The sequence below is a fragment of the Rhinopithecus roxellana genome, chromosome 6 (assembly GCF_007565055.1).
Source record: "Rhinopithecus roxellana isolate Shanxi Qingling chromosome 6, ASM756505v1, whole genome shotgun sequence".
NCBI lineage: Eukaryota > Metazoa > Chordata > Mammalia > Primates > Cercopithecidae > Rhinopithecus > Rhinopithecus roxellana.
Window position 1 is genome coordinate 63979132 of NC_044554.1, and position 26511 is coordinate 64005642.

General features: G+C 42.1%; 1 protein-coding gene and 1 non-coding gene across 4 annotated transcripts in view; both read right to left on the minus strand.

Moving 5' to 3' along the window:
* Positions 1–692: 692 nt before the first annotated feature.
* AHCYL2 (adenosylhomocysteinase like 2) overlaps positions 693–26511 on the minus strand; it is a 213628-nt gene continuing 187809 nt past the window's right edge. For all 3 annotated transcript variants that reach the window (XM_010378763.2, XM_010378762.2, XM_010378764.2), the window contains exons 8-17: positions 25744–25860; positions 25051–25114; positions 24487–24575; positions 20486–20556; positions 16567–16661; positions 7948–8046; positions 5952–6020; positions 5753–5831; positions 4323–4443; positions 693–3848 (exon numbers count right to left, since the gene is read on the minus strand). In XM_010378763.2, the coding sequence (XP_010377065.1) occupies positions 3842–3848; positions 4323–4443; positions 5753–5831; positions 5952–6020; positions 7948–8046; positions 16567–16661; positions 20486–20556; positions 24487–24575; positions 25051–25114; positions 25744–25860 (811 nt within the window). In that variant the 3' untranslated portion in view covers positions 693–3841. The remainder of the gene's footprint in view (positions 3849–4322; positions 4444–5752; positions 5832–5951; positions 6021–7947; positions 8047–16566; positions 16662–20485; positions 20557–24486; positions 24576–25050; positions 25115–25743; positions 25861–26511) is intronic.
* On the minus strand, positions 25262–25323 carry LOC115898449. Its single transcript, XR_004058182.1, has one exon. It is a non-coding gene; the product is annotated as a U7 small nuclear RNA (small nuclear RNA).

The window sequence follows — 26511 nt, forward strand, 5'->3', positions numbered from 1 at the left end:
TAACTGGAATGGCACTAATTTTGAGGATTACCGACTGCCCAGACTATTCTAGTCCTGTGGCCCTTAATCTAAATAATCAGAAGCCAAAGTGGCAGAAGATTCTGCTATGGAAAGAAAATATCTTGCATACAGGATGCAGAACTAGTTTAGGTTGTCAACTAAAGAAGGTGGCTATCAGAAAGCTACCCAAAGATGGTTACCCTACTGGCAGTTGAGAAAGAATAGGCAATTGGATTCATCCTTTGGTTGATTATGTCAGGCAACTTGATTTAGAGACAAATCTCTGCCTGATGCGCTTCTTTCTTCCCTTTGGCTGGATATAATCAGGTCCTAGTTATCAGGGTCTTTTGGTCCCAAACTGGGGGATGCTGATTTCCTGCGCTTTTCAACTAAAAGGGAATCAGGGACCTAGAACTATGGTTTAGTTTCTCTGCCTTAAGCCTACAGTCCTCAACTCCCCAGGGTGGTAGTTCTGAGAAGGCAGATTCTTTACACACACAGCCAGGATGCACGTGTGTGCTGGCAGGTAGGAGGGGAACAGCATATTTATTAACAAAGCTAAGGTCATTCAAACATGCCCATTGGTAATATTTTCACATCCTTGCCCTACAGCAGGATCTCTAGTTTGTTGCCCAGAGATCTCGCTCATCTCTGAATTCCTAGTTCACAGAAACAAGAAATACCCTTAAGAGTCCATGTTAAGAATATTTTATTTGTTTTTTGAGATTACATAGTCATTATTGCTGATCTAATACAATCACTTAGACATAAAGATTTCCAAGAACTTCTCAGAAACGATGATCCTTAGAAGTTTTATTCCTTTCAGTAAGATGACAGAACTAGATGATTACGTATATATATAGAGATATATATATGTGTATATATATAGTTTAGAACCTGTCCACATATAATTTGCTGGTGTTGCCTATTTTCCCTCCGTAATTTTCCTTTATTGAAAAAGCTTAATGCAACAATGCATTTTGATTCCTTTTTTTAAAACCATGGCAAAGTTAATTTTGAGAAAACCACAGGAGCAGCAATATCAGATCTGTTCAGAGAAAAGCGAAGCAGCAAAAAAGCTTTGCAAGAGTATGTGGCCATGGGGAGCCGTGCTCACATGGGCAAGTAGGATAGGGAGGGAGGAGAGCAGAGGGAAGGTAGAGTAGATATATTTTTTTCTTTGTTTAAATGAAAAAAAGAAAACTGAATATCTCCATTAAGAAGGCAAAAAAGTGCCAGGCACGGTAGCACACACCTGTGGTTCCAGCTACTCCGGAAGCTGAGGCAGGAGGATTGCTTGAGCCCAGGATTTTGAGATTAGCCTGGGCAACATAGTGAAACCCTGTCTCTAAGGGGCAAAAGAAAAGAAGGCGGCAAAATATTAGCACAGATTCATTGTAGAGAAAATGGTATGTATCCTCACAGACTGGAGCCACATACAAAGAGATAATTAGCCTTCTTTCCCATGCTTCCAGATAACAAGGATGCATCTAAGGTAAGAGGTTGGAGGAAAGAAGACACATTGCTCTGATTCCAAGGGTAGAGGGAATAATGACCGATTTCAACCCTAAGATAGAACCCAAATACTTAGGAGGCTTGTGGTTCTTTCTTCTTAATGTTGATGGCACAATGTTTCTACAAAGAAGAGAGGTCATCTGAAACTCAGAGGCAAATAACTCATCATGGGCAGCAACACTGGCAACCTAACTCAGAAGCCCAGTGTGGCTCCTTTTTTATTTGGAGTGGGTCTCTTCACTATAGCAAGGCAGAATGCACTCCTTAAGTACCAGCACATAGTAAGCTCCAGAGAGCAAGGCTTTGCTGAGAAACAGCAGGTTATGATTTTTGGTCTAAGAATACAATAGGCTAGAGACCATATATCTGCCAAATGGAATCTGTTCTGGATATAAGATAAGGTACAAAGATCTGAATCTCTTGCTAAAGGGACCCAATTAATACAAAAATCAGGACTAGGTAGGCAAAAGGAAGAACTGAATGTCTTAGTGGGATTTTTAGCATTTATGATCTTCCTTATAAAAAAGAATATAACCAGTACTTGCTGAGACATATGGCCTGTGAAGAACTGTAGTCTATGGGCTGAACCTGTATACTATTTAATGAGGCAAATAGTCATTTACCAAAGTTCCACTTCCTACTTCCAAAAGTAAGGTCACTTTCAGACTAGCTCTGAGAGTGTATGTGAAGACCAAGAGAAGTCAGTGAGGGTGGAGGTAGAAGAGAATCAGGATGGGAAGGTTATAGTGGTCATGGGTGGTCTGGTGTTTCCTTGAGCCACCTTGGTCTTGAAACTTTGAGGCAGATCAGCGTAGGAAAAAAGTGGGAAACAAACAAACCTGAGAGTGTTAAATAGGATCGATAAGGGGAAGAGGCTTATTTAATTCAAGTTTCCTAGGGCCACTCCAGACTAACTCTTAGAACCAATCTGGTCCCAATGAAACCCTTGAGACCAACGGATCAGTCTCCAAAAGGAATCCAATTTTTTGGGTGGGACATAAAATGTCACGCTGCCCACAACACATTACTAATTCTTTTTGTAGCACTGGAGTTACTCAAGAAACTGCCTCTGAAATACAGAATCCTCAAATGGAAGAGTTATAAAAGATATACCAGCACAGAAGACCACAGATCAGATTGCAGATCTCAGTTTCATCCATGGCAATTGTCAAAGGAATGAATGTCTTACGAGGTTCAAACTAGTCAAATTAGCTGTGATAATCTGGGTACAGTTTACAATTTCATCTCCGTATCCCTCAGCCAGTCAAGCTGCAATGACCTCCCTGGGAAACAAATAAATATACTCTGCTTCGTTAGGGTATCAAGCTCTGAATCTGAAAGACCAGTCCCATTTCCAAGGCCTATACCCCCAAGTCCCTGGAAAAGTATGCCTTTCCCTACTCAGTTTCAGATGTAGCTTTAGGCAATAGCAGGAAGTTTCAGGAAGCAGTGCTTCACAACAAGCTCTCCTTTTCTGAGATAGTATCAATCTGGAGGGGCTTCCTTGGAAAATATCCAATTAAATGACAAGGAAGTAAAACTATGGGTCCCAGTGGAGCTGGCCCCACTTCCTGAGCAGAGGTTGGCTGGATTAGAAAGACAATAAAACAAATGTCTAACAAATACCAAAACTGTGGAGGAAATAATGGAGGCACATCCCTCTTGCAACCAGCAAGTGTTAAAATGGACATAAATATTCAAGGAGAAGAAAGGAGTCCTGGGTAAGAAAGGAGACCCCTGGTAGGCACAGCACAGCTGAGTTCTTGATGTAGCTTGGCAAAGCCATAAATAACACTCCTTCCTTATTAGCCTTTATATAAAGAAGGCAGTGATAGTGATGGTCAAGACTGGGAATCCAATCTTGCCTGAAACACTGGCCATGTTAATTCCCAACGGCCTCACCTGGGGAAGGGCCAAAGCTGAGAAAAGCAGGTGCTGAAAATTTATTCCAGAAAACTCTAGGGAACGGGGAGTATGGAATCTCTGGACTAACTCGTGAGCCTGGACAAGAGGAAAAATGGCCACTGCTGAGGATTCAGTCAATGGGGAATGATGCAAATGATGCACTGGGAGCAGTGACCCCATTTCTTTCCTTCCTCAGCCTGTCCTCTGTGGCTCTCATGGCCCTCAGGGCAGTAACCACACTCTGGGCCAATGCTACAGGCACAGGATTCTTGATTTTAATAAATAAATAACCTAACACACAGGGTGAGCACGGCAGGCAGCTTTGATTGGAGAAGCAGCTTGCTGAATTCTTTCTTGTATAGTAGTGGGGAAAAGGCTTGGAGTTCTATTCCTTAAAACTTCTGGTTTGAGTTACAGGAACTTAATACCTGGAGGGAAAAAGAAAGATGAGACTGTGATGTTATCAGCTAATGGGGATGCTGGGACATGAAGAGCCTGCCTAAAGGTGTAACAGGAGGCAGAGACTTTCCTGGAGTGTACAGTGACAGGAGATAACTATGTCTCCTTTTCACATCATTGAAAAAGGCCAGTATTTCTCCATAGAGAGATAAAAATCATGGCAACAAGATGAAATGGGGAAAGGAATTAAGGAAGGGGAACTTTATTTAATGAGGCAAATAGCCACTTACCCAAACTCCACCTCTCTGTCTCCAAAAGGCAAATTCAGGAAGGGGAACACTATTTAAGGCCTTGAAGAGTCTTTTGAGGGTGGCAGTGAGGGGAAGTGGGTTCATTTTTCTGAGTTCATGTAAGCGTATGTGGTTGGGGATGTAAAGACCAATTCCAGTGCAGGAAGCTCATCACTGCCCAGGTGTCCCTGATTTCTGGGGAACCCAAGGCACCTGTAGTAATTAGGCTTGAAGGGCCCATTCTTGTTGAGTCCCAGATACTTGGCCTGTTCATCTGTCAGCTCTGTCAAGTGGGCATCAAAGGTAGGCAGGTGTAGGCTGGCCACATACTCATCTGGAACAGACCACAGAAGCCCTGGTATAAGCATTCATGCCTTTTATCTGATGGCTGTTGTCCCCAAGCTAGGCCTCAAAAAGTTCAAAGACACCTTCTAATTCCTGGAGCTGAATGAAAAATGTTCAACCTTTGCTCACTAGTCCTCAATTCTAAGGAAGCCTTCAGCTTCAAGCCTAGTGCCTTCCAAAGCCTTAACAATTTATCCTTACTAACTCTTTCAGCTTTGAACCCTGCCTTCCAGAAAAGTACGGGAGAGATGAAAGAAACAACAGGCATCAAAATTTAAAAGACGCAACAGGATAATATGGGAACTAAATAATGGGAAGCTCCAACTTTAGTTTTGCCTTGGAGTCCACAAGTTGGGTCATTTAAAACAATTAATGCCTGGGGAAACTTGAATGGAAAAACTAAGAAGGATACTCTCACAGGATAAATGGGATAAATGAACTGTTTGCTTTGCTTTTAGTACTCTTAATTCTTACGGGTTTCTGTTCACATTCTATTATCTGACTACACAGTACTTATTCATAATCTTATGTCATTTCCTGTGTATTTGTTTGGTCTCCCAACTTCATTACATATTCCATCAGAATATGGACTGTGCTGTTGCTTTTATATTCTTCTAAAGTGTCTACTAAAGGGAAAATATATCAACTTTTAACAGTTGTTATATACCTAGTGCTAAGGCAAAACAAAACCAGAAGCTGATTTATTACCTGATCTTTGCCTGAGGAGTTTATAAACACACTGTATCAGTTCAGGTGCTTGAGGCAGGCTCTTTAAAAATTTAAGACAGGTTAATGTTTCTCTTATACAAAACACCCACATAACTGAATAGCTCCTATTCCACACCTCTCCTTTGGCCTGAAGTATTGGGATTGGTGTTGGAAAGCATAGTAAGAAAGTCTTGTGTCATCTGAGAAAAGGCTGGTAGGGGCTATTTGGCAGTCTAGAATTGGAATAAGTCAGATGTCACAAGGTAGGAGATAATTCTTCTCTTTTAAGGGAAGATTTTTTTTTTCTTTGAGATTCGCACATAAAGATACTTTAAGAGAAAAAAAATCCTTAAAATTCACAGGCAGGTAAAATAAATCACAGCAAAATGTCACCACTTTGCTAGGGCAACACATGTCAAAAATGGGATAAATCAACTGGGAATGGGACCTAGGAATCCTAACTCCTACTTTACAAAATGAAGGTACCTTTCCTCCCCCCATACTTAAGTAAGCTAAGGCCCCCAAACTTCCTTTAGCCTCAGACTCTGAACTACTTTGGTAAGGATGGAGATGGAAGAGTAAATACTTACCCATTTTCTTGGGCAACAGGTAGACATCCTGCTTATAGCGACCCTCAGGAGCATTGTAAAGCTCTATCAAGGCAAGAGCCTAGAAAAGCAGAGAGATGGATGCTGATGTGCCATTCATGGGAATCTACCCAAGCAAGTGAAACCTGGTAGGTCTGAGAACCCTCTCCAGACTACTGCTGTCCCACTCTGGAAGCTTTACCTGAGTAGTAGCAGTGATTGAGAGCACAAATGTAGGCACTGTGGAGCAGCTTAGGTTCAGCAGGCGGCCCTAGTGATCAAAGATGAAGACACAAATGGATTAGGACAAAGTTGTTGGCCTTTGAGAAGTGAGGGAAGAGAAGCATGACCACCATTTTCCAAACACTTCCCGACTAACACTGCTGGAAAAAAAGCAGCTGTTTAATATATAAGAACTAACTGACTGACATTTAAATGAAACCACTAAAATTCTGGAAAATCTGATGAAACAAATAGCTAAAAGATTTCTGGAATTATTTGAAAAGGAATATAGATGGTCATATGACACTGAGGCTTATGCCAAATATCAGTATATTTCTCTTTAATTTTCCACTCTCTACAGCAAAATATCCTCCTGAGGATTGGCATTCCTTTGACAGACTGTCTTGAAATAAACAATGATCAGTCAAATCCAGGGACAATCTCTCCAGGTTGTGAGGGGAGATATCTTTGGACTTAGGAAGCTGTGATGATTGATTGATTTATTAGATTGAGTCTCCCTCTGTTGCCCAGGCTGGAGTTCAGTGGCATGATCTTGACTCACTGTAACCTCTGCCTCCTGGGTTCAAACGATTCTCCTGCCTCAGCCTCCAGAGTAGCTGGGATCACAGGCGTGCACCACCATACTCAGCTAACTTTTGTATTTTTTATTTTATTTATTTTTTTTAGTAGAGACGGGGTTTCACCATAGCGGTGATGATTTTTGTGCTTCTCCTTCAGTTTGGTTCTCCTGAATTCAAAGAGAGCCTTGTCAGCCCTGCATTTTGAGTTGGTGATTCAGATAGCAGAAGAACTAGAAACTGCCCCCAATGCCACCCTTTCCTATTTTGTTTCCTATGAAGCCTGACCACCTTTTTGCTCAACCATGTAGCACAAAACACCCATGGTACTTGCTTTTGTCACCAAAATTACCAGGTGGGGACCTCTTAGGGCAGCTAGAAATAAGTCATCAAGTCAGCAGACTGACATCAAAGCTATTAACGCATATTTAGCAATCTGCCCATCTCCTCCTCATATACACTTCTTCTTTGTGAAGAAATAGTGCAGTCCCTTTACGAATGCCCTAAAGTATCTGAGAAGATGAGATAAAGTGAGGAAAACATGAAGAGAACAGTAAGGATACTAAAAACCCCTAACTTATGGGCCCCTAGATAAAGACCATGTATCTTTTACATTTTCATATTCAGGTTCTTTAATATAAAAAAAGAAAGAAAAAAGACTGAAAGTCAAAATTGGGAAAAGTATTATTATCCTCCTTATTATTTTGGTATCTTTCTCTGAAGAAGAGAAAGCTTCAAGGTAAGAATAGAAGGCATCATTATAACTGTCAGGAATCCAGGACTAGGGAGGAGGAGCTTTTAAGAAAGGAAAAGGGGTCAAACATTGACATGGAAGCCAAGTAAAATGAAAGTCAACAGTGTCAATGTGAGCTAGGAGCTAGGATGAGGAAATATCAATTGAGCAATTGATATCTAGGTAGGTGCCTACTACACATCTGGCTCAATTCAAGGGAATGGACATTCAAAAACAGGGAATGTATCAGTAAAAACATACATTCCCAGAGCTTGCCTAAGATAGTCCTGGTTACAGTCGGGAATATCTACTTTGTGCTTACTGATTAAAGCATCCCACAAATGACATTATCTCTTTGCACACATCACTTAAAGTGGCACTGGTTCTATCTGTGAATTCCTTCTATAGTAATAATCATTATCTGACTCAACCTGTGGATTGACATGGAGAGACGGGATAATTGGTGAAAAGTGGGGAACCAAAATAGTTTCTTAATTGCAGAATGAAAAGATCTTTCACAATTAGAAGTAAAATCCACTGGGAAAGTAGTCAAACTTGTGCTTAACAGAGGAGTTGAAAGTATGCGAGAACATGAGGAGGAGGGGACCTGGGTACTGCAGTCTCTCCTGTTGTGGGGGAGTATTTTTTGCCAGTCTCAGCCTTACCTCTGCCAGCAGTACTATCCTCTTGCCATCAGGCCATATCACATGGTCAACTTGAGATCTCACTCGCTCCCAGGTCAGCTCTGGTGTCCGCAGACTCGCCTGGAACACATATAGCAAGTACAGCATTAGCCATAGCAAGCCCCACTGTGGGGACAGAAAGATGTTGAAGGGAGCCATTTCAAATAGCAGGTTGAAAGGAGCAACCAACATGCCAGATGGAGAATACCTGTCCTGTGTTGGTTAGGACTGTTCCATTTCAGGGAATTTAATCTGAGGCCCAGCCAGGGAGGGATCACTCAGGATGTCATTCCACAACATATACTGTGTGCCCACTCTCACAGTAAAAGGTGCTATGGGAAATACAAAAGAAACCAAAGACATGGTTTCTGCCTTCAAAAAGCTTCTACTTTAGCTGGGGACACAAAACAATACATATGTGAGAGGAAAAAAATGCCCTTAAAGTACTTACAAAGCAACATGCAAACAAGTGCAAATTAATACAGTGCAAACTGAATATATAAGTGCTGAAGAAACACAGAAAAAAAAGGAAGAACACAGATGAGTGGGTTTAGTAAGAGGCCAAATGTCCTAAACATAGCATGCTGGGGCCCAAGGTTCTGCCTTCATATCCCAAGGTCCCAGGTTCCACCTTTTCAATGATGGTGGTCCACCCTAGTTACAGAAGCTTTGTGACCTAAGTGCAAATGTGAGGTAGCCTTTAAAGAAATGCTTAATGGTAGAGTAAAGCTCCCAATGGCTCACCCTCCTTCCATTTCTGTATATTGTATATTCAGAGAAAATGAGAAAAAAATGTTATTTTGTTTTTTAACAGCAGCAATCAAATAACAGCCACGGGGTGTAGACTTAAGACAACACCTTCTTTCTTCCAATAGGCAATGCCTAAAATAGAAAGTGAGTTCATATTCCAAAACTACCCATTGGCTCATTTGATAAAATTAAGGAGTCCTGCCAAATAGTTTTCAGACAAATAAAGAGAAACGCTTTTAGTTATACAATAATGATTCATTTACAGGGTACATACCATATTCTAGGCATTGTAGTAAAGAACATGAATATAGATAAGACTGTGGATTCCTTTACTGGGCTGTGAACCATTTATGGACAAAGACAATATCTTCTTTTCATTTTTGTATTTCAAGGTCTATTTAAGCAAACAATGGTATGCTAAGCTAAAGTTGAGAAATTCATGGTTCCTATCCATGAGGAAGTACCAATGTAGTGGAAAAGACATATACAATTATATTTCAGTGCATTCAGAACTATATTAATGGTGTGGACCATTTCTTTATTAGGTAGATGGGAAACACATATAATTTCTTGAAATGTCAAGTTTCATAAATTGGTTCAACCTTTCTAGAGGGCAATTTGGCAGCAGCTAGCAAAATTTTATACGTACCTAATCTTTGACCAATCAGTTTCACTTGTTTAGGTCACGATCCTATAAAAATACTTTCTCAAGTTCAGAAATATAAGTGCCCAAGAATGTTCAATCCAGCCTTATTTATAATAGTGAAAAATGTAAACAAACAAGGGAATGGTTAAGTAAATCAGGGTAGTTCCATATAGTGGAATATTATACAGCTCTTTTTAAAAAACGTACTACAGCAAGAAGCTCCACAAAAAAGATAGACATATATGTGTTAACATGAAAACCATTCACTATTCTTTTTTTTTTTTTTTTTTTTTTTTTTTTTTTTTTTTTTTTGAGATGGAGTCTCACTCTGTCACCCAGGCTGGAGTGCAATGGCATGATCTTGGCTCACTGCAACCTCTGCCTCCTGGGTTCAAGCTATTCTCCTGCCTTAGCCTCCCAAATAGCTGGGATTATAGGCACACGCCATCATGTCCGGCTATTTTTTTTTTTTTTTTTTGAGACGGAGTCTCACTCTGTTGCCCAGGCTGGAGTGCAGTGGCCGGATCTCAGCTCACTGCAAGCTCTACCTCCCAGGTTTAGGCCATTCTCCTGCCTCAGCCTCCTGAGTAGCTGGGACCCAGGTGCCCGCCACCTCACCCGGCTAGTTTTTTATATTTTTTAGTAGAGACGGGGTTTCACCGTGTTAGCCAGGATGGTCTCGATCTCCTGACCTCATGATCTGCCCGTCTCGGCCTCCCATAGTGCTGGGATTACAGGCTTGAGCCACTGCGCCTGGCCATGTCCGGCTAATTTTTGTATTTAGTAGAGACGGGGTTTCGCCATGTTGGCCAGTCTGGTCTCGAACCCCTGACTTCAAGTGATCTGCCTGCCTCGGCCTCCCAAAGGGCTAGGATTACAGGCATGAGCCACTATGCCCAGCCCACTCACTATTAAGTGAAAAAAATCAAGTTGCAGAACAATATAGTGTAATATCAATTATGGAAGTTTCTGCTTATTTTAAGCATATTTATAGTGTTTGCATTTTTAAACTAAGCAAGTATTACTTTAAAATTGGAATTTTAAAAAATAAATGTTATAAATAAATACTGTAAATATAAGGGTTAAAAAAAACTTAAGGGAAAGGCACAGTGGTTCACGCCTATAATCCCAACAATTTGGGAGGCCAAAGTGGGAAGATCCCTTGAGCCCAGGAGTTCAACATCAGCTTGGGCAACAAGCTTTGTCTCTACAAAAAAAAAAAAAAAAAAAAAACAGAATTAGCTGGGCATGTTGGCATGTGCCTGCAGTGTCAGCTACTCGGGAGGCTGAGGTGGGAGGAATGCTTGAGCCTGGGAAGTTGAGTCTGCAGTGAGCTGAGATTGTGCCACTGTATTCCAGTCTGGGCGGTAACAGAGTGAGACCCTGTCTCAAAAAAAAAAAAAAAAAAGAATTTAAGCAAACAGACCATTTTGAGAAGTTAAGGATATATGAAGTAGAATCCATTAGCCTTTAGAGCTTAGTACCATGGAGGGTAATAAACCACAAAGAGTCAAGAGATACTCTTGGTGACAATGGCAGTTTTTATTGAAATGACGGGAGTTTTAAGTATTAGAGGTTCTTAGTATTTCACACCCCTAATCTCCCAGAGGCCAAGCAATCTTGGTGATTAGGAGTAAAGAGCTAAAACCCATCTTAGGAAGTATTCCTTGGGAAGAAAGATATGGCAGAATCAAGGAAAGGACACTTCTTATGAACATAAGAAAATAACCAATGCTTAGTAGAGGCAGTTTACTAGAGCACTGGAATGGCTATGCTATAGGTGAAAGTCTGACAGTAAGTTTAAAAAGGGGTTTGAAGAGAAACTTGGTTAACTTATCTCTATCACTGTCCAGGAAGCTCCAATAACCTGCCTATTAAGGCCTAGTCAGCAGTCACATTCCTCAAGAGCAGAAGGGTTTCCTATCTTATGGCTGGCACAGGTTGACAGAATCTCTCAAAAACATCCAGTTGTCTTTGCTGTGGAACTATAATCACTAAACAACCTACCAGGAAAAGGGATTCCTGTGCAGACTACCTTCCCAAACCAGGTGTACATCCCACCATAAACTGGCCACTCATTATGCTTGCACAAATTGGTCTCACATAATTCTGAACAGTGCACATCTGTTTTTTTTTTTTTTTTTTTTTTTTTCAGGGATAACAACTGTGGTTCTATTCCTGTAAAGCACAAAGTCTCAGGTTAAATCATTCTTTGGCTAGAAAAAATGTTTAAAGCCTATGTACTTAATGGTTTGACCACCTGAATTGTGAAGCTTACAATTACACAGGCCTTCTATGTGATGCATGTGGGTAAGCAGGTCTGCTTTTTTTTGAGACGGAGTCTCACTCTGTCGCCCAGGCTGGAGTGCAGTGGCGCTATCTCGGCTCACTGCAACCTCCGCCTCCCGGGTTCAAGTGATTCTCCTGCCTCAGCCTCCTGAGTAGCTGGGACCACAGGCACACGCCACTACGCCTGGCTAATTTTTGTATTTTTAGTAGAGATGGTGTTTCACCATGTTGGTCAGGCTGGTCTCAAACTCCTGACCTCATGATCCGCCCGCCTGGGCCTCCCAAAGTGCTGGGATTCTAGGCGTGAGCCACCACACCTGGCTGCAGGTCTGCTTTTAAGAGAAAGCAAACATATAAAAGAAAGATATGGCCAAAAGGCAGTGAAGAACACAATCCCTATTCCCAGGTCCTTCAATATTCACAGCATTCATATTTCTCAGAAAAAAATGCAGCTTTCTAAATGATCAACTCTTCTGATGAGCTGCTCCTTCCTAAATATGCAGCAGGCAACATCTCAAGGTTAGGTAAAACTATGAATTCCTACCAAAAAAGGAAAAAAAAACTCTTCAAAAATTTTGATTACTAAAAATATCTGGATACTTACCAAATCATTTTCCTACAGTTTCACTTAGCTGACTGGTAATGATTTCCCTCTTTTTCTCACACTGTGCATCCAATCCATTTAGCAAATTCCATTAGTCACAACCTATCACTTCTTATCACCTGTAACACTTGCCCATGTAATCCAAGCCACCACTTTCTACAGTCAGAAATACTGAAAGAACCTGGTGTTATCCCTATCATTAGTCAAGCTCCAGAATGTTTTCTTTATACAAAAGCCAGAGTAATTTTCTTTTTAGAGACAGGATGTTACCATGTTGCCCAGGTTGACTTCTAACTTCCAGGCTCAAGCAATCATCCCACTTCAGCCTCCTCAATAGCTGGGGACTACAGGTGTGAGCCACCACACCTGGCTTCCAGAGTAATTTTTAAAAACCTAAGCATTCAGGACATAGGCATGGGCCCTAAGGACTTCATGTCTAAAACACCAAAAGCAACGGCAACAAAAGCCAAAATTGACAAATGGGATCTAATTAAACTAAAGAGCTTCTGCACAGCAAAAGAAACTACCATCAGAGTGAACAGACAACCTACAGAATGGGAAAAAATTTTTGCAATCTACTCATCTGACAAAGGGCTAATATCCAGAACCTACAAAGAACTCAAACAAATTTACAAGAAAAAAACAAACAACCCCATCAAAAAGTGGGCAAAGGATATGAACAGACATTTCTCAAAAGAAGACATGCATGCAGCCAACAGACACATGAAAAAATGCTCATTATCACTGGCCATCAGAGAAATGCAAATCAAAACCACAATAAGATACCATCTCACACCAGTTAGAATGGCAATCATTAAAAAGTCAGGAAACAACAGGTGCTGGAGAGGATGTGGAGAAATAGGAACACTTTTACACTGTTGGTGGGATTGTAAACTAGTTCAACCATTATGGAAAACAGTATGGCGATTCCTCAAGGATCTAGAACTAGAAGTACCATATGACCCAGCCATCCCATTACTGGGTATATACCCAAAGGATTATAAATCATGCTGCTATAAAGACATATGCACACGTATGTTTACTGCAGCACTATTCACAATAGCAAAGACTTGGAATCAACCCAAATGTCCATCAGTGACAGACTGGATTAAGAAAATGTGGCACATATACACCATGGAATACTATGCAGCCATAAAAAAGACTGAGTTTGTGTCCTTTGTAGGGACATGGATGCAGCTGGAAACCATCATTCTCAGCAAACTATCGCAAGAACAGAAAACCAAATACCGCATGTTCTCACTCACAGGTGGGAACTGAAAAATGAGATCACTTGGACTTAGGAAGGGGAATATCACACACCGGGGCCTATCCTGGGGAGGGGGGAGGGATTGCATTGGGAATTATACCTGATGTAAATGACGAGTTGATGGGTGCTGACGACTTGATGAGTGCAGCACACCAACATGGCACAAGTATACATATGTAACAAACCTGCATGTTATGCACATGTACCCTAGAACTTAAAGTATAATAATAAAAAAAAAAAAGAAAAAAATTTATAAGAAGAAAATTTATTTAAAAAAAAAACCAAACCTAAGTCAGCTGGGCGCAGTGGCTCATGCCTGTAATCCCAGCACTTTGGGAGGCCGAGGCTGGCGGATCACGAGGTCAGGAGATCGAGACCAGCCTGGCCAACACGGTGAAACCCCGATTCTATTTTTTTTTTTTTTTTTTTTTTTTTTGAGATGGAGTCTCGCTCTGTCACCCAGGCTGGAGTGCAGTGGCGTGATCTTGGCTCACTGTAAGCTCCGCCTCCTGGGTTCACGCCATTCTCCTGCCTCAGCCTCCTGAGTAGCTAGGACTACAGGTGCCTGCCACTACGCCCGGCTAATTTTTTGTATTTTTAGTAGAGATGGGGTTTCACCATTCACAGGATGGTCTCGATCTTCTGACCTTGTGATCCGCCTGCCTCGGCCTCCCAAAGTGCTGGGATTACAGGCGTGAGCCACCGCACCTGGCCAACCCTGACTCTATTAAAAACACAAAAAATTAGCCAGGCATGGTGGTGAGCACCTGTAGTCCCAGCTACTCAGGAGGCTGAGGCAAGAGAATTGCAGGTGATCAACCTGCCTCAGCCTCCCAAAGTGCTGGGATTAGAGGTGTGAGCCATCGTGCCCGGCCTGTGCACCGGTTTCATTTTGAATCAATTACATGCCTGACAAGGTAGTTAACTTCTTAGTTTCCCAACTGAAAATTAAGAATAAGAATAATTCCTCATGGAGTGGTCAAAAAGATGAAATGAGATAAAGTAAAAATACAAAAGGTATATGTCTGCATTTGGAGTTATTTTTATTTCAGAGTTTCTTGAGGGTTTACAAAGGAAAATTCCTTCCCCTTGCCTTCCTCTGAAGATTTCCCATTAGGGCCCAGGGCATGACATCAATACTTCCCTTTAGGCCTTTCCCCTTAGGGGGCTCTAGAAGCAAAGTCATCCAGGAAATGAGAATCATTTGCTGGATAGTTTTAGAAATACTAATATCCTTGATCACTCAGGAAAGAGGCAGTATGGCAGCAAAGAGGCAGTATGGCACATAAATGAAACTTAAGCAAAAGAAAAATAAAGAACCAACTACCAACTAAATTGTTCATTGTAAGCAAAATATCATGGTAAGAGAGAGTAATAAGGCCATACCACTCAGACACCCCAGGGTAGACAGAGGCTTTGGTAGGTTGTTCTGCCAGCTATTTTTTTTTTTTTTTTTTTGAGACAGAGTCTCGCTCTGTCGCCCAGGCTGGAGTGCAGTGGCCGGATCTCAGCTCACTGCAAGCTCCGCCTCCCGGGTTCACGCCATTCTCCTGCCTCAGCCTCCTGAGTAGCTGGGACTTCAGGCGCCCGCCACCTCGCCCGGCTAGATTTTTTGCATTTTTTTAGTAGAGACAGGGTTTCACCGTGTTAGCCAGGATGGTCTCGATCTCCTGACCTCGTGATCCGCCCGTCTTGGCCTCCCAAAGTGCTGGGATTACAAGCTTGAGCCACCGCGCCCGGCCCTGCCAACTACTTTTAATAATGGAAGAACAGAGCACAGAATTTAAAAGGGAAACCATATATAATAAATATTATCCAGTAAGCTCTCAGTCCATCAGCTGGTCCTTACCTGGTAATGCTGAAGCTCAATCAAAGCAGCCCTCAGTGGAGATGAAAGCATGCTTTGCTTGAGCCAGCTACCCAGAGAGAAATAAAGGTGTGCCATAAAAATGCCAGAAAAATTTAAAACCAGAGTAAAAGTCACACTGAGAGATACTTTGGTAAATCTGAAAATAAACAACACTTGGCTGGGTGAGGTGGCTCACACCTATAATCCCAGCACTTTGGGAGGCTGAGGTGGGCAGATCACAAGGTCACGAGTTTGAGACCAGCCTATCCAATATGGTGAAACTCTGCCTCTACTAAAAACATAAAAATTAGCCAGGCGTGGTAGCGGGCGCCTATAGTCACAGCTACTCTGGAGGCTGAGAAAGGACAATCACTTGAACCCAGGAGGTAGAGGCTGCAGTGAGCCAAGACCGTGCCACTGCACTCCAGCCTGGACGACAGAGCGAGACTCCGTCTCAAAATAAAAAAGAAAGAAAAAACACTTCTATTAACTATTACTTGGGCAACTTATTAGGAGCAAGTGCTATTTTGGATTGGAAAATTATAGGGTGAATATAACCAAATTAGAGAATCAAAGTGATATATTTTCCAGGTTTGAAGAATACATGCTACTACACAATGGCACTGGATTGATTATGACACCTGCAGACATAATACTACAGTTTGAAAAACATGTGAGGGGTGACCTCGCCCAGTAAAAGAGAGGGATAAAAGAAGAAACCACAGTATTTGATACACACAGTCAATCCTAAGCAACAGAATCATCCCAGCCCATAGATTTCTCTCCCTTATTTCCTTGGACCAACCTACTTATCTCATCTTTATGGTAAAACCAAACACCCCCAAAATACTGACTACCATACTGATTCACATTCATTGTATCCCTTAGCTTTGAGTTTGTATCATTCATTGTAGTTTTGAGTTTATCTTGCTCTCAATCCTAAACATAGAGATAAGGCTTACAGTGTAAACAGGCATCGAGCTTGAATAGAAGATGACAATCATTTAAAATTATTAAATTGAGATGAAGAAACTTTATAGTCTCCACAAAAGCAGGCTATAGGGCTAGTAAGTGAAAAGACAACTCTGCCAGGACACTCATGTTTAGGATGGCTTGTGACACTGCTCTCTCATTTTCCAGTTTGTTTCTTGTGAAGGAGAGAAAAAAGCCCCCAATAATGAGCCACTTGATCTTACCACATCAATCTCTGTGTTGGAATGTCCCATGTTACAAACGATGCAGCTATTCTTCATACGGTCCAAGTGCTCTCTGGTTACCACATTCTTGTTACCTTAAAAACAGAAGAGAGGTTTGAGCGCTCACTGTCTTTTGGCAGCAGCAGAGAAAGATAATCCACAGAATGAGAAAATAAATGTGCAAATCATATAACTGATAAGGGACTTGTTATAAGGAATTCTTACAACCCAATAAGAAGAAGACAATTTAAAAATAAGCAGACCAGGTGGCTCACACCTGTAATCCCAGCACTTTGGGAGGCTGAGGTGGACGGGTCACGAAGTCAGGAGATTGAGACCATCCTGGCTAACATGGTGAAACCCCGTCTCTACTAAAAGTACAAAAAATTAGCTGGGCATGGTGGCAGACGCTTTTAGTCCCAGCTACTAGGGAGGCTGAGGCAGGAGAATGGCATGAACCTGGGAGGTGGAGCTTGCTGTGAGCCGAGACTGCGCCACCGCACTCCAGCCTGGGTGACTCTGTCTCAAAAAAAAAAAAAAAAAGCAGGCCAGCCACGCTCACTCATGCCTGTTATCCCAGCACTTTGGGAGGCTGAGGTGGCAGAATCAATAACTTGAGCCCTGGAGTTTGAGACCAGCCTGGGCAACATGGCAAAGCCCCATTTCTACAAAAAAATACAAAAATAAGCTGGGTATGGTGGCATGTGCCTGTAGTCCCAGCTACTAGGGAGGCTAAGGTAGGAGGATCGATTGAGCCCCATAGGTCAAGGCTGCAGTGAGCTGTGATTGCATCACTACACTGTAGCCTGGGTGACAGAGTGAGACCCTGTCTCCAAAAGAAAAAAAAGAAAAGGCTCTGAATCGACATTTCTTCAGAGAAGATGTACAAATGGCCAATAAATACATGAAAAGATGCTCAACATCATTAGTCATTAGGGAAATGGAAATCAAAATCACAATGAGATACCACTTTACGTTCACTAGGATGGCAATATCAAAAAGAATGGCAATAACAAGTGTTAGTGAAGATATGGAGAAATTAGAAGGCACATGTATTGTTGGTGGGATTGTAAAATGGTGCAGTCACTTTCAAAAAGTTTGGCAATTCCAGCCAGGCGTGGTGGCTCATGCCTATAATCCTAACACTGGGAGTCTGAGGGGTGGATTGCCTGAGCTCAGGAGTTCAAGACCAGCCTGGGCAACACGGTGAAACCCTGTCTCTACTAAAATACAAAAAATTAGCCGGGTGTGGTGGCGTGTGCTTGTAGTCCCAGCTACTTGGGACCACACACCCGGCTAATTTTTGTATTTTTTTTGGTAGAGACAGAGTTTTGCCGTGTTGTCCAGGATGATCTGAACTCCTGGGCTCAAGTGATCTGCCTACTTCGGCCTTCCAAAGTGCTGGGATTACAGGTGTGAGCCACCACACCCAGCCTGAAAATGTTAAAAACAGAGTTACTATATGATCTAGCAATTCTACTCTTAGTATATACCCAAGGGAACTGAAAATATATGTCCACATAAAAACTTGTATTCAATGTTCACAGCAGCATTATTCCTAATAGCCAAAAAGAGAAAACAACCCAAATGTCTACCAGTTAATGAATGGGTAAATAAAATATGGTATAACCATACAATGACACATTACTCAGCAAGAAAAGGAATAAGGTACTGATATGTACCATCACATGGGGAGGCCCTGAAAACATCCTGCTATGAGGCCGGTCATAAAAGACCACATATTGAATGATTCCTTTTTTTTGTTTTTTTTTTTTTTTGAGAAGGAGTTTTACTCTTGTTGCCCAGGCTGGAGTGCAATGGCACAATCTTGGCTCACTGCAACCTCTGCTTTCCGGGTTCAAGCAATTCTCCTGCCTCACACTCCTGTAGCTAAGACTACAGGTGCCTGCCACCACATCTGGCTAATTTTTTGTATTTTTAGTAGAGATGGGGTTTCACCATGTTGGCCAGGCTGGTCTCGAACTCCTGACCTCAGGTGATCCACCTGCCTCGGCCTCCCAAAGTGCTGGGATTACAGGTGTGAGCCACTGTGCCCAGCCATGAATGATTCCTTTTTTAAAAAAATTATAAGGGCCGGGCGCGGTGGCTCAAGCCTGTAATCCCAGCACTTTGGGATGCTGAGACGGGCGGATCACGAGGTCAGGAGATCGAGACCATCCTGGCTAACCTGGTGAAACCCCGTCTCTACTAAAAATACAAAAAATTAGCCGGGCGAGGTGGCGGGCGCCTGTGGTCCCAGCTACTCGGGAGGCTGAGGCAGGAGAATGGCGTGAACCCAGGAGGCGGAGCTTGCAGTGAGCTGAGATCCGGCCACTGCACTCCAGCCTGGGCGGCAGAGCGAGACTCCGTCTCAACAAAAAAAAAAAAAAAAAAAAAAAAAATTATAATTTTTCCCCCTTCTTTTGGCAGGTGTTGCTATAATTCCATTTACATGAAATGTCCAGAATAGGGAAATGGTGGTTGCCTAGGGCTGGGGTATGATGGAGGATGGAATAAGGAGTGACTGCTAATGATACGGGGTTTCTTGTTGGGGTGATAAAAATTCAATAATTGGGATGTTCCACAACTTTACTAAAAGCCATTGAACTGTACACTTTAAAAGGGTGAACATTACAATGTGAATTACAACTCAGTAAAAACATTAGATTGTGATGGTTGTACAAACTGTGAATTACCAAAAAACAGTGAACACTTTAAATGCGTGAAACGTGTAGTAGATCAATTACAGCTCACAAAAAAGCAATAAAAAAAAAAAAAAGGTCCAGGCTGGGCAGGGTGGCCCATGCCTATAATCCCATCACTTTGGGAAGCAGAGGTGGGAGAATCACCTGAGGCCAGGAGTTTGAGACCAGCCTGGAAAGTGAGACCTCATCTCTATTTAAAACAACAAAAGAGATCAGGGGATTGATAAGAACCAAGAACAGCTTCTTATAGTCCCTCTTCTCTGCCCCTATTTCTCCCTGAGGCTACAACTACAAATTTTTTTTTATTCTGTTCAATTTCCCCCTCTAAAATAGAATTATAAAAGAAAACCAGTGTTCCTGTAGTTTATGGTTCTACATAAAAATAAGTATCTTACCCTAGAGGAAACCAGCCATTTCTGCATATTCTTTAAAACTCAAAATCTACCTCTTTGGGAATTAACAGAATAACCTCTTCTACTTTCTCTAACTATGAAAGAATTTCTCTCTAGCCTTGCCTTAATTACATACTAGAGAGAAACATACATCACTTTTGGAGGTAAAATAATAAATCAAGTGTAGGCCGGGCACAGTGGCTCAAGCCTGTAATCCCAGCACTTTGGGAAGCCGAGACGGGTGGATCACGAGGTCAGGAGATCGAGATCATCCTGGCGAACACGGTGAAACCCCGTCTCTACTAAAAAATACAAAAATCTAGCCGGGCCAAGTGGCGGGCGCCTGTAGTCCCAGCTACTCGGGAGGCTGAGGCAGGAGAATGGCGTGAACCTGGGAGGCGGAGCTTGCAGTGAGCTGAGATCCGGCCACTGCACTCCAGCCCGGGAGACAGAGCGAGACTCCATCTCAAAAAAAAAAAAAAAAAAAAAAAAAAAAGAAATCAAGTGTACATTTAAGATCTGGCTTCCCAAATAAAACTTTATAACTGAATCTCATCTCTAGCTATCTCCTAGGATGAATGGAGATACAACAGTTGTCTTAAAGGGTGAAGAAAAACGTTTTTACATAGGAATGACCTAATCGTATACCTCTGGTCAGAGCTCTAAAGAATTAGGAAGAATATGAAAGACTGACTGGCTCTGTGGGCTACTATCTCTCTCTAGCTTTTAGAGTTTGGTTTTTCAGAATATGTCCAATCATCTTGCACTTGCTCCATAAAAACATTCCCAAGTGCCACCCCATTTAAAATGTCATTATCATACCTGTACAGGTAATAACAATGTCCACTTGTCGGATGACCTCATTTAATTTCACCAGTCGAAATCCATCCATACTGTTGAAATAAAGTATGACCAATTAACCTAAACAGGCAGCTGTGGAGCCTTTTAACACAGGACTTCAAAGGCTAATATCAAGTTGCTGTCATTTCTTGAGATAGCTGAACTATTCTTAGAAGTGAAAAATCCAAACAATTTCCTTAGTTCATACAAGACAGAAATAAAAGGTTCCTCTGCACCATGGGACTTATTTCTTCCTGATAATAGGGAGCCAGGGGCTACCATGAGATTCCCTGACTGAATTTCTAGAAACTGTAGAGGCCGGGCATGGTGGCTCAAGCCTGTAATCCCAGCACTGTGGGAGGCCGAGACGGGTGGATCATGAGGTCGGGAGATCAAGACCATCCTGGCTAACACGGTGAAACCCCATCTCTACTAAAAAATACAAAAAACTAGCCAGGCGAGGTGGCGGGCATCTGTGGTCCCAGCTACTTCGGAGGCTGAGGCAGGAGAATGGCATAAACCCGGGAGGCGGAGCTTGCAGTGAGCTGAGATCTGGCCACTGCACTCCAGCCTGGGCGACAGAGCGAGACTCCATCTCAAAAAAAAAAAAAAAAAAAAAAAGAAACTGTAGAAAGTGCCACTTAGCCATTTAAACAACTACCCCCTTGAAAGTGCTCTCTCCAAGATCATCAGTGATTTCCCGAAGACCAAACCCAAGATTTCTTAGACTCTTAACTGTTTTTTTTGTTTTTTTGTTTTTTTTTTAAGAAATGAGATCTTATTATGTTGCCCAGGCTGGAGTGCAGTAGCTAGTCACAGGCATAATCATAGTGCACTACAGCCTCTAACTCTTGGCCTCAAGCAATCCTCCTGCCTCAGCCTCCTGAGTAGCCAGGACTGTTGGCATACACCACCATGCCCAACTTCTTAGATTCTTACATTATTTGATTTCTTCTACTACATTAAACATTATTTGTCTTCTTAAAACTCTATACCCCTTGGACTCCATGATACATCTCTCCTGGTTTTCCTCTTACTTAATTGTCTCTCCTCAACTTCAGCCAACCTTTGGATATTGGTGCGCTGCAGGGTTATTCTGTTCTCTATTTTTTCAGTATAGAGAACCATATTCTTCCCTTGGCTGCAAATGACTGCTTATAGATGGCTGATTTTTACATTTGTATCTTTAGCTTAGATCTCTCTGAAGCTTCATAGCCAAGGATCAAATTAGCCATTGGAGAGCACCTCATGAATGTCCCAGAAGGATCTCAAACTTACTGTGTTTGAAAATAAACTTATTATTTTCTCTGCACTCACAACCTCATTTATTTCTTCTTCTATATTTTCTATCTTGATCAATAGCATCACTGTTCATCCATCTGAATGAGCCATATAAACAAGAATGTCCTTGCTGCCTCTCCCTAATTGAAGTTGTCACCAAAACAGGCTGACTCTTTTTCTTTAATTTCTTAAAAGTCTCTTTCATCTGTCTTCTCTTCTCTAATACATACTAGCATTGCTTAAGTTTAGGTCTTATTCCTTCTTGCCTAAATTACTATAGTAACCCCTGGCACAATCTCATTGTCTCTAGGTTTACATCTTTCTAAATCATTTTGCAGAGTGATTTTCCTAAATGCAATTTGGATCATGTCATTTCCTTGCTTAAAATACTTCAGTGAGACTACCTGTTCTTTTTTTTTTTTTTTGAGACGGAGTCTTGCTCTGTCGCCCAGGCTGGAGTGCAGTGGCCGGATCTCAGCTCACTGCAAGCTCCGCCTCCCGGGTTCACGCCATTCTCCTGCCTCAGCCTCCCGAGTAGCTAGGACCACAGGCGCCCGCCACCTCGCCCGGCTAATTTTTTGTATTTTTAGTAGAGACGGGGTTTCACCGTGTTAGCCAGGATGGTCTCGATCTCCTGACCTCGTGATCCGCCCGTCTCGGCCTCCCAAAGTGCTGGGATTACAGGCTTGAGCCACCGCGCCCGGCCTAGAGACTACCTGTTCTTAAGGATAAGGCAGGATTAGAATAAGACCCAAATACTTGCAGTAATATGTGATTATATTGACATATGACTCCCATGACTCCTACCTTAGATAGGACCACTCCCCCAAATGTATCCCATCTGCCAACCACATTAAAATATTTCCAGCTGGCTGGGCGCGGTGGCTCAAGCCTGTAATCCCAGCACTGTGGGAGGCCGAGACCGGCGGATCACGAGGTCAGGAGACCGAGACCATCCTGGCTAACACGGTGAAACCCTGTCTCTACTAAAAAATACAAAAAACTAGCCGGGCGAGGTGGTGGCGCCTGTAGTCCCAGCTACTCGGGAGGCTGAGGCAGGAGAATGGCATGAACTCGGGAGGCGGAGCTTGCAGTGAGCCGAGATTGCGCCACTGCACTCCAGCCTGGGTGACAGAGCGAGACTCCATCTCAAAAAAAAAAAAAAAAAAATTTCCAGCTTCCTAAATCTGCCATGCTATCTCCTTCCTTGGAGACAACACACATGTTCCCTGCACCTGGAATATACTTCCACACTAAGAAAACACCTAAACAAATGTCAAGACTCTGTTCTGTTGACATCTCTTTCTACCCTGCTCCCTTGCTCCTTAGTAAGCAATTTCTCCTTTATGCTCCTACAGAAGCATGTGCCGTTTAACTCCATGACAGCACTTACTTCACTGCACAATGGTTATTTGTCTGTGTGCTTCTAACAGCCGGACCTTATCTCATTTATACATTCATCTTATTCATTCTCAGCACGTAGCACAGTATCTAATGCATAGTAAGTGATCAATTCATGTCTATAGGATAATTTGAACAGTATCACAATTTGTATTAAAACATGTTCAGGTTCCTATAATAAACCCTTAGTGTACTAAAAGGATGATGGTTCCCCTAGGCCACAGACACTTGGACTCTGCAATAGTTTTTAAGAACAGTGGTATTTCCCACCCTGCTGAGGATGGCAAGAGACAATTTTAATAACAGCTATCATTTAGTGAGCATATATTATGTGGCAGCAGCTCTGTGCCTTATATAATTATGTATTTGTTATATAATGTATAATATAGAATGATAATTATTATTTTGAGACAAGAGTCTTGCTGGGTCACCCAGGCTGGAGTGTAGTGGCATAATCACAACTCACTGCAGCCTCCAACTCCCAGGCTTAGGTGATCCTCCTACTTCAGCCTCCCAAGTAGCTAGGACCACAGGCATGCACCACCACACCCAGCTAATTTTAAAAAATGATTTGTAGAGATGGGGTCTCCCTATGTTGCCAAGGCTGGTCTCGAACTCCTGGACGCAGGCAATCCTCCTGCCTCAGCCTCCCAAAGTGCTGGAATTACCGGCATGAACCCATCACACCCAGCCTATGTTAATTATTATTTTACTGAACTCTCACAATCCTATGAGGTAGGTATGATTACCCACATTTTATAAGAAAAGAACTATTCTTCTTTTTAAGTTTTAATTTTAGAATCATTTCAAACTTAAGAATTATAATACTAGTGTCAATAATTCTCATATACCCTTCACTCAGAGTTAGTAGATTTTACCCTTAATTGGGATTGGTCTAATGTTTCCTCACAATTAGATTCAGGTTATATATTTTTGGGAGGAATACCACAGAAGGGCTATTTTCAGTGTAACACATCAGAAGGCATCTGATGCCTGCCAATTTCTTTTCTGATCATTATTTGAATGGCAAGTATTACACATGGAGAAAGTAAGGGGCTACTTGTTCTCTGGCTGACAGAATCCCTGTTACTATCTCCACAGGATTTCTAAATTTTCACTTTTCTGATAGTCTCTGCTCTCTCCAAGCAGAGCTCCTTGACCTTTTTGAAAGGCAGATGCTTAGAGTTAGTGGCAGCCTCTCTGAGGATCTGGACTCCTCTAAAATAAAGTGTGGCATCAACCAGGCCATTCTTTGGAGACAGCTCCAAGATTGCAAGTGAGATGGTAGTGTAGAGGCTTACCAGGCTTGCAGGGCACAGATGGGGTCAATTTCAGTTACATACACAATGGAGCCCATGGCTTTCAGGGCAGCACAGCATCCTTTCCCCACCTGAAGAGGGGAGAGAGCACACATATTAAGGAAAGTCACCAAGAAAACCTTTTCTCAAAGCTTCTGGGAAAGTGCACCCCCTCTTTCCACCCCCGAGAGGAATTTCACTGAATACATTCATACTTGGGGAAAACAAGAAGAACAAATAATTGAATACAGCTCATAAACAAACCCCTGGCTCCTGCTTATCGCATTCACGTGCACAAGAACACCCACCCTCATGATTCATAATCAAAACACAAGCTAAAAAGAACATCACAAACAGTGGTACTGGAGCAAGTCAGAAAATCAGCTTAAGGAAAAATGGCGGCAATGCAAAGGGAAAAAGAAAGACTTTAACCAGAGGGCCTCTGAAGTTCTTTTTCTCATCTAAAGTGGTAACGAGAGTAGTCATATGTCCGTACAAATAAAAAATTCCAGAATATTTCAACAAAATCCATTTAAAACACCTAATAAATGAAAGGTTAAACTTCACCTCTCCATAGCCACAGACTACCACTTGCTTTCCACCAAACATCATGTCTGTTGTCCTTTTAAGTCTAGGGGGAAAAAAAACACATTAAATCAGAAAAATCTTCTCTTGTTTCTGCCTTGAGGTTAGATTGAATCTCTTTGTTTTCATGGGGTTTTTTGGTTGGTTTGTTTTTCATTTTGAAAGAAAGTCTGGTTTCTTTTTTTTTTTTTAAAGGGGTTTTCTGGTAAAGACCAGAAAACCTGCTAGACAAATTCTAAAAGAGCTGTAACACTGAAAGTCTGGTTTCCATCCTAGAGAAACTAATGACCAGAGAGAAAGGTTGAATAAAATACATATTTTCTCACTCCCTGCCATCCAACCAATCCTATATGTAAGGGTTTTTTCCTTTTTTTCCCCCCTTTCTTGCAAGTGGTGCAGAAAGGAAGAAGATGTAGATGACACAGTAACTTTTAAACATAAAAGCAATATACATTTATTAGATAATGTTTTGAAAATATAATATTTAGAAATAGAAAAGATACAAAGGAGAAAATAAAAATAATGTAATTTTAATTTACGAGGTGACAAAGCTCTGGCTTAATGGAGACATTATCCAGAGGTGCTATATGAATCCTTTCCAGAAATAACCAAAGCCAAAAAACTTAGAATCTCAACTTGACAACACAAGTTCATCTCAAAGATAATAAACAATACCCATCAAGAATTGATTCACGGCAACAGTAGAGGTTGTCAAATTTCTGTTTGGTGACTGAGTCATTGACATTCATGGCTGGAACACACAGCTTCCCAGCTTTGGACAGTTGGTACAGCCTGAGGATGAGGGAAGCCAAGAACAAAAAACATTGGGACGTTACAGTCTACCATTGCTTTCATAGCAGGCCCCAGAAACACGATGATTGGGTAGGCATGAGAGCGTTGAGACATGACTAGTTTCATCCTATTAGGTGGCCACTGAGAAACAAAGAGTATCTTTCCAGAGCCTGCATATATAGCTTCACAATAAAGATTGTATTCAAAAGTCATGTGGGGAAAATCCTTGACCCATCTCTAAATTTTAAGGCCTTCACTGGAGACTATAAAAAGTGGGTGAGTGGGAGCGGGTTGAAGGTTGAAAAATTACCTACTGGGTACAATGTTCACTAAACCTGCACTGGTCTCAATGCCTGCCGGAACTACAAGTGCATGAGACTACACCTGGCTGTTTGTGTTTTGTTTGTTTTGAGATGGAGTTTCACTCTTGCTGTCCCTGCTGGAGAGCAATGGTGTGATCTTGGCTTACTGCAACCTCCGCCTCCTGGGTTCAAGTGATTCTCTTGCCTCAGCCTCCTGAGTAGCTGGGATTACAGGCATGTGCCACCATGCCCAGCTAATTTTGTATTTTTAGTAGCGATGGGGTTTCTCCATGTTGGTCAGGCTGGTCTCAAACTTCCGACCTCAGGTGATCCGCCTGCCTCGGCCTCC